Source organism: Melanaphis sacchari, unplaced genomic scaffold, assembly GCF_002803265.2.
Source record: "Melanaphis sacchari strain LSU unplaced genomic scaffold, SCAv2.0 Contig2_pilon_pilon, whole genome shotgun sequence".
NCBI classification, from domain to species: domain Eukaryota; kingdom Metazoa; phylum Arthropoda; class Insecta; order Hemiptera; family Aphididae; genus Melanaphis; species Melanaphis sacchari.
In genome coordinates this window covers 1,929,343-1,938,902 of record NW_020271173.1, presented here as the reverse complement: position 1 = coordinate 1,938,902, position 9,560 = coordinate 1,929,343, and the positions used below count along the sequence as shown (strand labels likewise).

The window sequence follows — 9,560 nt, the reverse complement described above, 5'->3', positions numbered from 1 at the left end:
ATAAATTACATAGCTACATATTTACATACATTTTTACAATATACAGGTTATATTTCTTTGAATAAGGTAGAATTTTTTAGAAAAATAAATAATTTTTGAGTTGCGGTTGGTTCCGGGCTGAGGATTTCGTGTAAGTGGGTTGCTCCAAGGGTTTCCATACGTTCTTGTTGGTTATTTCTACATTCTGTGAAGATGTGCTTGATGGTAAAAATAAATCAATAAAAGGTAAAAATAAATTATTCTATAAAATTCCTTAGTATTAGTTGTGTCGATATCAGATCGTGCTATCTGACGACCGCATAAAGAAGATATTCTTATTAAATAAAATAAAGAGATACAACTTTTAAACATGTTAAAAATATAAAAATGTATTGGGGGGGGGGTTAGTCCCTTTGTATCCTTCCTTTATACCCAACCTTGTTGTAGGTACTATTGTATCAACCATTGTATAATATAGAAACTACCGGTGTTGGTGAGTTGTGGCCCAGTCCCAAAATAACGTACGATTTGGGGCCCGAGTTTATGAGAGAAACTTACGAATTGCAGCCTGGGTTTATGAGAGGTACGTACGAATTGCGGTCGGTCATACAATAATGTATATTTATTACATATATATACGTGGCAGTGGGATGTAAGATTATTTGAAGCAATTGCTTCATGTCTGAAATAGATGGGTTAGTAGCCAAGTCTGGGTGGGTGTATAATTGTAAGATCTCCACATAAATATCATGAAAAATATTATAATTAATATAATATAATAATATGCTAGTATGTTACCAAGTTACTGTGCCGACATGCCTGTGTTGTAGTTATTTTAGCTCTGTTTTATCAAATCTAACAAAAGATAACAATTTTTTTTAAGTTTAGTTTAAGTATAAATGTATACCACTAATATATTAATTTAAATTTAAAATTGTATTAATAAAATAATATAATAATAATAATACAACCTTAAATAAATATAATATTATAATTTACATTTTTTTAGAATAGTAATTTGCGTTAAATTGTTAGTTATTTTAAGCTTTAGTAAAACATTATCAATTATAAACATTAAAGACTGTTGTAAGAAATTTCATTGTTTTTATTTATTTATAATCTAAATTTTAAAATGTGTGAAAAAATTGATTTTCATTAAGGTAGTCCGTGACGTATCGAAAGTTCTCAAAGTGGTCTGTAGCAGCAAAAAAGTTGGGAATCACTGATCTATATTATATAAAAATATAACTTCCCATATACATGACGAATCTTTCATTTATAGTTATGTATATATAACTTAGGTAATGATTATTACTCGGGCCGTAACTCACCTGTAGCTAAGATATTGTCGGGCTGCAACTAACCTATACCTAAAATATTACCGGGCCGCAATTCACCGGTTATCAACACCGGAAACGACAAGTCGGACCGCAACTTACCCTCAGCCGAAACTACAATTTGTAATTTCAAAATAAATCTTTATATGGTATAATACTATCACAATTTGATTTAAATATTAGATTTAGCTGCATGATATCAAAGTTATGTAATCATTTTCGTGAAACTGCAATGCATTATAAAAATAATAGAATATATATATATAGCCATAAGTACTGTTTATATTATATTGTACGAGTATATAAAAAAAATTATACTATAACTTAAGTACAAAATTTAATCGTATTTTTATTATATAATATAACAAGCCATTAAATCTCTAAATTTGTAAAGAGATGCGTAAAATATGGCAGGATACCACGTGTAGGTAACATAGAGAAAATTATACAATAATATAATACTTAATATAATTATTGGTGTGATTTAATAACGGATGACACAGAAAGAAAGATGTATAGTCAGAGATGGTCTCTGCGTGATTAAACCACAAACGTTATGTTACATACTAACGTAATATTACATTGTTTTTTTTTAATGATCACTCACAAAAATGAAACATGTATAAATGATATATATGTTGTAAGAGTATAGATCGAAGTGGTGGGCTAAAATGGTAAGCGACATAGTAAATCGCAGGTAATTTTGGGCAATAGCGTAACGAAGGAGGTACATTTGAGAGGCGACTAAGAAGTTATTTCAAGTGAGTGTCATCATATTGTGTTTCGTCGGATGCGGTTTATTGCAAACTTTAGTAGATAATTAAAGCTATAATGTTTAGCGATGTTAAGTGGTGATATTGGATAAAAAAATATGATCGCCTCTGATAGTTTTTAAGTTCACTACACTATTGCCTAGGTATTGGGACTTAACATAATCACCGGTATTATAATTTACTACAACTAATCATTATTGCTTGTCATCAGTGTAGTCGTAAGAACTGGCAACCTGTTGTTGTTGCTGATGGTGTTGACCGTATTCTGGTTCCGCGGCCACTTGTTGCACATACTTGTACGAAGGCACGGCTATGTACTTGTACTGAATAGTCGGCTGTTCATATTCTTGCTGCTGAAATTGCTGCTGTTCCTGTTCTTGTTTGAACGAATTCTGTTCATATTTGAGCGCATACTTCAACGAGTTGGTCGGTTCTTCCGCGGCTTCTGGTTCGGTGGTCACCGCCGGCGGTTGAACGTACTTGTACGTGGGCGACGCAGCCAGATACTTGTAGCCCGGTGTGGAAGGCTCTTCGAATTTACCGGATTGCTGTAGGGCAACGGGTGACGGCAGTGATATATACTTGTACGCCACCTGCGGTTGCGTCAGATACTCCTGCTATGAAAAGACAAACATCCAAACTTTAATAATAAATATCAGTATACAAGAGTGCAAAGTTATCCAATCTTTCATTGCGAAGATAAATAATTTATATCTATACAAATCATCTTAATATTACAATCAGGTCCTACATGCGTTTCCACCATATTTGTGTGTAAAACATAACAAAAACAATGATCAATAAAAATATTTGATAAAAAAATGTCTGACAAAATATCCCGAAACCAAAATATCAAAAATTCAAAAGCCAACTTTTATGAAAAAAGTTGGTAGTAATAGTTTATCTTAAACATTTATGTGCTGTTCAGTTTTTTGATATAATAAATAATGTCACAAGTTAACCGTTTTTACTTTAATATACTTTAATCCATTATTTATTTTTAACTTAAAATGCTAGAATTTCTTCAAAATGTAATTATTCAATTTATTATTACCATTTACCAATACTCATTTGTTTTAGCCTGCGACAAAATAATGAAATAGAAAGAGTGATATATTTTTTTGTAAGTTATAATATAATTATAATTAATTATATTTATGTATTATTTAAAAATTTAAACTATTATTTTATAGTATGTATTTTTGAATTATAGATTTTATTAGAAAATTCAAAAATAATTATATAGTTTGATATTTAATATCCATAATGTTATTATAACATATATATATTAAATGGAAATAATTTACATATAGAATGTTATTAATTATTACTAAGCAGCTAATTTAAATAATTTAAAAATATGCTAAATAATGTTTTAAATTCTGAGCGGAACGATGAATGTATTGATTTTACAATGATGAATGTTTTTTTTTTTTTTTGTACATGCGAAAGTCTAATACATTATTTAAATTTTTCATTTATGTGTCATACAAAGTATTTTTTTTTATTTTAGAAAATTTACTATCTGTATCTCATAACACAATAAGTAAAAAAGATGACAGATAACACTACATACATAATAAAAATATCACATGAAATATAAGATGAGGGAAATCATCCAGCGATGGTACCCTCCAAACAAAGTATTTATAACTTAACTTTTCCTCACAACTTCACAAAATTTTGATCAATAAATATAAACAGCAATCAGTCTATATGTTTACTATTATTTTTATTTTTTATAATGATTGCTATTATTATATAATTACGTGATTATTGTACCATAATTTGTACATTCTATTTAATGAATTCTCAAAAAATGGAATTCGTCATAAAATATTACTTAGTTGGCTATTTCTTGTTTCCATATACAATTTAAGATAACATATTGTATATTTAAATAAAGTTTTATAATTCATAGTATGTACTAATAAAAATTTAAGTTACACGATAATAAGAAATTTTAAATTATTTTAACCGTGACTCAGTAATTGGAACTTTTTAATTGGAAAATATTAAATATAATTGGAAATCATTATTTATAGTGATAAATGGAAAGCATACAAAATATATTTAAATCATAATGGATTTATTTTTATTTTTATTATCATTAATTTAATATCTTGATATAATGATTACTGATAATAGTGATAACATATATTGTAATACATTTGTTTTAATAATAATAGATGAAAGTAATTTATAATATTATAAAGAAAAGAAAATTTGTAATATTAATAATATAACAAGTAATAACAGTTATCTAATAAGAATATATTAACACTTTGATGTCTTCTTTTAGATTCTGAGCGATGTGTTTATTAATTTTACAATGATGTGTGTGCATGTATGTATGTGCTTATGCATGTTCACACGTTTTATTATAGAAAACATACTTTGATCTTTAGGCTAAAATTATTTTAATTTTATTGTAGTTCTTAGGAAGACAAAATTGAAATTTACAGTTAACAATTTACAGTAAAATAATTGAAAAAAAAACAAACAAAAAGAAGAAAAGAAAATAAAAATGAGAATTTTTACGTAAAATCAGTTTTTAAAAGAAACAATTTTATTTTTTAGTGTAATTCCAAAATAAACAACCATGAAACATGACATTTCCATTAAATAGTCATATTTAAATTTAATAGACTTAGTATCATTTTCAAAATAATTTAATTCTTTTTGTACATTTTATATAACTACATTTTGGACGTTTTTTTATTTTATTTTACGATTTATGAGTGATATAATTTTAGTTCGTAAGTCAATTAAACACCTTGACAGTTTAATACAAGGTTCCTTATAATTAAAACATAAGTCATAATTTTTCATTATAGAAGAGCATATATTTTTAATTACATATAATTTAATGTACCGGTTATCATACGAATCAAATTGAGCTATAATTAAACAGTCAGAAAGTTTCAAAATATAATAACTTTTATAATGAACTTGGATCTTTACATCGAAAGTTAATATCCAGTCAACGATCTTGTGTATTACTGTATCAATTAAAACTATGAACTCATTAATATATTTTGTACGTAATCGTCCGCGTAATCAGTTTATACAAAACTATAGCATAAATTATAAATTTTAGAGAGGTGTGTAATGGGAAGTCATTAGCAAAAGAAATAATTGCTCGCTAATAACAATGCACATAATAACAATATACACATATACGTTCGTCAATGTCACAATGTAATGATAAATACAATATATTATTATATAGTTGTCCACCGTGTTTGATACCGCCAAAAGGTTTTTTTCAAATTATAACAATCACCTAGTCAAGTTTCTATATTTATTTTAAATTTAAAAACATCATCCAGGTTAATGTTGTTTAACATTGACAGAAGACTAGAACCAGTATACAATCAATGGAAAAAATCAATTAATAAATTTTAACATTTTTGAAACAAAATATAATTTTTTATTTTAATTTTGAAATAAGAGTATAGAAAATTTTATTATAAAGTCCAAATTATCTTATAATATAAAACAATTAACATTAACTACGTGAATAAACTTGATCATCAAATAAATAATTTACGAATATCAGACTCCAAACGAAAATATTGAAAGAAACATATACTTTGAAAACCCTATAGACTAATAGTGTAAATACCTATAGGTATACGAAAAATCCAAGTACGTATATTATACATTGTGATCCACCAAACATGCTCACCCCTTTTTTTTCCAATAACGCAATTATCTAAATTCTGACGTTTGCAGAACATGAATATAATTACTAACATTTTCAAATAATTTTATGATTCATAACTTTCATAACTTCCAAGCTTATTATCATGGACCTGTTAAATAACTCAAAAACAACTAGTTCAAATTTTGATTTTAATATGACAACGTTTTCAAAAAAATTTTCCACATAATAATTTATTGTAATTTGTAAATTATGGGGTTTTATTATGAAAAACAAAAGTTCGTATCATCTAGGATACTCTTTAAGTAGTAAAATAAATCATAAAAATTGAAAATATGGTTTTTAAAGATATATAATAATTCTAAAAATCATAATTTGAATAAATGTATTATTAAAGAACAAATATATTATGGTGAGCATTCATGGTGAATCACCCTGTTACCTACTGTTGTATTTACTCGCTCATTGAATGCCTATAAATTTAATATAACTGTACGAAATATTATCTCCACGAATTATTATATTTAGGTCTGTCTATATGTATTGGTTGATCGTATTTATAATAGGTAAATATTATAATAATACATAATAGCTGGTGCTCTCCCGTCGGCGTAGCGTGTGTCTAATATATACGATCGAGTCCGATAACCGAACCTTCGAGGCTATATATATATATATACGGAATAATCTCACGGGCGCGTTTGTCGAACTTGGAAAGTGAACGAGTTGAAAAAAAAACAATCGTAATGCGGTGGCGAGTTTAACGACTTCGCGTCTCCTCGCGCAGCCAAACTTATGCAACTCGCAGGAGAAAGGCGTCCGTTTCGTGCGCAAGAGTATACACGACGGTACGTATATTTGTGTTTATTTGTATGGGTAATGGGTGTAATATTATTATATGTGTATCTGCGTGCGGTGGATATACACACGTATAACCGTATATATATATATATACTTCCTACTTCATGTGTATGTATATACGCCGACGGCGTTCCGCGGCCGTATACAGGGAGGACATAATTATATTATTTATATATATATAATATATTTTATGCGCATTACAAAACCATCGCATTTATGATATTATTATGCATACATAATACGTATATAACGATATTTTATTATGCCATATTATGTGCCGAGAATTTCAATATTTTTATACTACCGCCTATTGTCTAATAAATAAATTTATTCGTACTCGTGCGGCTCAAATACCGTACGCGGAGTCATATACATAATATTTATAATACGCACAATACGATTACAATGATAATACTCCGAATAACAATTTAATTTAAGTCGACAAACGGGTTAGGTTACATAACAGCGTACGCCTCTGCTCATCTCATCGACATAATATCGTGTTTTTGAATAGTTATTTTATTTATATTTTTTTTCGTATTGATAGAGACGTGTTTAATGTCAACATCATTGTTATAGGTACTCACTTTATATGGCGTCGCGTACTTAGTAGGCGCTGCCGGCGGGTGTTGCACTTTGACGTGCGTTGTCGATATGGTGGCGTACGATGTGGCAGGTGGTGGTCCGTGATGGTGTTCATGGAGATGTCCGTCGAAGTGATCGTCCTCTTGATAGACTGGAGAGGCTGCTGACGATCTTGCGTACAGGACGCACGCGGCCAAAAATACCTGTGAACCGCAAAACGCATTATATTACAATAATATACTATTAAGTATTAGCTGACTTTAACAATAACAATCGCGCGCGGTATATACAGCTACACGTCATGGATAATCATTAGTCAAGTTGATTGGATAACGAATAGTGGATCTAGTTTTAGTGGACAAACGGTGTGTTGGTATATTATGGTAATATGTTATATGTACGTATACGTAGAATACAGTGTTTGGTAACACGAGTGAAAATTATTACTGTATGCGAAATCATACTATTTGGATAGTACCTAATTTATGTAATCTTAACGGTAATAACTTAAATGGAGTTTGTTTGAAAGAGATTTACTAAACACTAGTAAAACGTTATGAGTTGTGACAAATTCTAAAGTATTGCGTTTGAGCACGTATTAGGTTAGGTTAGCCTTAGACGCAGCGAAACGTTGTTGTCGATATATATCTATCAACCAAATTTAATCTCAGCTAGTTGGTAGCCCAACTCGACCTAAATTAATGCATGGTCGGGACGCTATCAATTTTTCAATTATTATTAACGGTTATTGATACTTTAAAAATGCTATATCCTATTTGCGCGTATTTAAGTCGTTTGTCGTTGGTGAGTTGAACGACTGAAATCTTTTAAATTATTGATACACAAATAGATACAGTGTTATAAAAACATGCTCATTCAACATTCATAGGTACGTAGTTTAGTGGTAACAGAAAACACATTATTACGACAATAATCCTCTTAAACATTTCCACTTAATATTAACGCATAGTTATCGCAATAAATTTGTGATAAAATAAACAGTTTGTGATGATATTGGAAAATCAAGTGAGCTACTCAAGTGAATATAATATATTATACTATCGGATTAAAATTAATCTATCTATCATTTTTCGTTTTGTTTCAATTGAAATATGTAACACAAACAATGCACTTACAATGAATAATTTTGTGAATTTTCACCTTTTATTTCTGAACATATATTTGATGTAAAGACAAAAACTGGAGATAGATTCGACGAAATGATTAAAAGTCAATGTAAATCCAATACTGTTAAAATTGGTGTTCATACTTATGTGTTTACATAAAAAATATGTCCAAAAATAAAAAAAGTTAGTCATGGTTGCAAATCATAAAAGTAATTACTATAATTCTGTTCGTATAAGTATTTGATTTTAAGATTTATTTTTATTTTTTAAATATATTTGTAAACATTTCTATATGTTATGTTTATACTAATTATAGAAGTAATATTATGTATGAGCTATAACCAATGACAGTCATCTAAATAAACAAAATAAATATTCGATTTTTGGAAGCTAAAACTAAATTCACGTACGAGTCATTCAATAGCAACTTATAGGAGTTGAAATAATAAATTAATAATTATGCTTTGACTAATGAGCCGATAATCATGTCCGCAAGATTAAAAAAAAAAATAATTAGTTTAAAAAAATCTATACTGCGCGTGGTCTTATCGTTTTGCAAATTTGTACTCACCAAGTGTCTTGTGCCAACCATGGTTATATGGTTACGGAGGTGTCTATGTATAGATATCTTTATGGTACTGTTGGTCAGCGATCGTCGTTACAGTCTTCTGAAGCAGTGCGTATACCACAATATCGGTGGAGACGAGAAACGACGCGATACGTGCGGCTTTGGTGCAATGTGTTAGCGATGCGATCGGGTTATAAGTGCGCCGGTGAGAGGTGAAGTTTTGACGTCGGAACAGAGTCGGCCTGAGGTTTTTATATGGACCACGGCAGTCGATGCTTCCCCCGGATTGCCGTTGTTGCTTTTACAGCCTCCACTGTTACGTCATGGTGGTGCGATAACTTCGGGATGCACGACCGCCAACGGTCCCGGCAGCGATACGTTTCCTTCCACACGAATAATGGTGCGTGAACTTGAGAGCGGACGTCGCCATCCGCTGATCGTTTCACCTGACCGGCTGATGACCTAGAACTGCTCTGTTATGCAATTTCAAGTCTTGGAGAACCCATCGGTTTTCGTCATCATCATTTTTTAGTCGACCTAAAGTCGTACACACACACACACACACACACACATACACAATGGAAGTTACGAGATTATTATAATAATCTTACAAAACGAGATTACTGTTTAGATGGTATATTTACGTATAATATTTTACGATCT

General features: G+C 29.7%; 1 protein-coding gene across 2 annotated transcripts; it reads right to left on the bottom strand.

Annotated features, from left to right (window-relative positions):
* Positions 1-1,782: 1,782 nt before the first annotated feature.
* LOC112595906 (vacuolar protein-sorting-associated protein 36-like) lies at positions 1,783-9,146 on the bottom strand. Of its 2 annotated transcripts, none has more exons than XM_025341293.1 (3): positions 8,901-9,146; positions 7,205-7,405; positions 1,783-2,706 (listed from the first exon to the last, which is right to left on the bottom strand). In XM_025341293.1, exons 1-3 carry the CDS (start codon positions 8,919-8,921, stop codon positions 2,284-2,286), a joined length of 645 nt encoding a protein of 214 aa, XP_025197078.1. In that variant the 5' UTR covers positions 8,922-9,146; the 3' UTR covers positions 1,783-2,283. The 2 variants fall into 2 exon arrangements, with proteins under 2 accessions (XP_025197078.1, XP_025197079.1); XM_025341294.1 differs by having other exon boundaries at positions 1,783-2,703.
* Positions 9,147-9,560: the final 414 nt, after the last annotated feature.

Excerpts from the sequence above, each read along its gene's own strand:
- LOC112595906 (XM_025341293.1), bottom strand. The coding sequence starts at position 8,921 with ATGGTTGGCACAAGACACTTG. Across the intron at positions 7,406-8,900 it reads TGGTTGGCACAAGACACTTG|GTATTTTTGGCCGCGTGCGT; the intron begins GTGAGTACAAAT and ends TGCGGTTCACAG. Across the intron at positions 2,707-7,204 it reads AGTACGCGACGCCATATAAA|CAGGAGTATCTGACGCAACC; the intron begins GTGAGTACCTAT and ends GTCTTTTCATAG.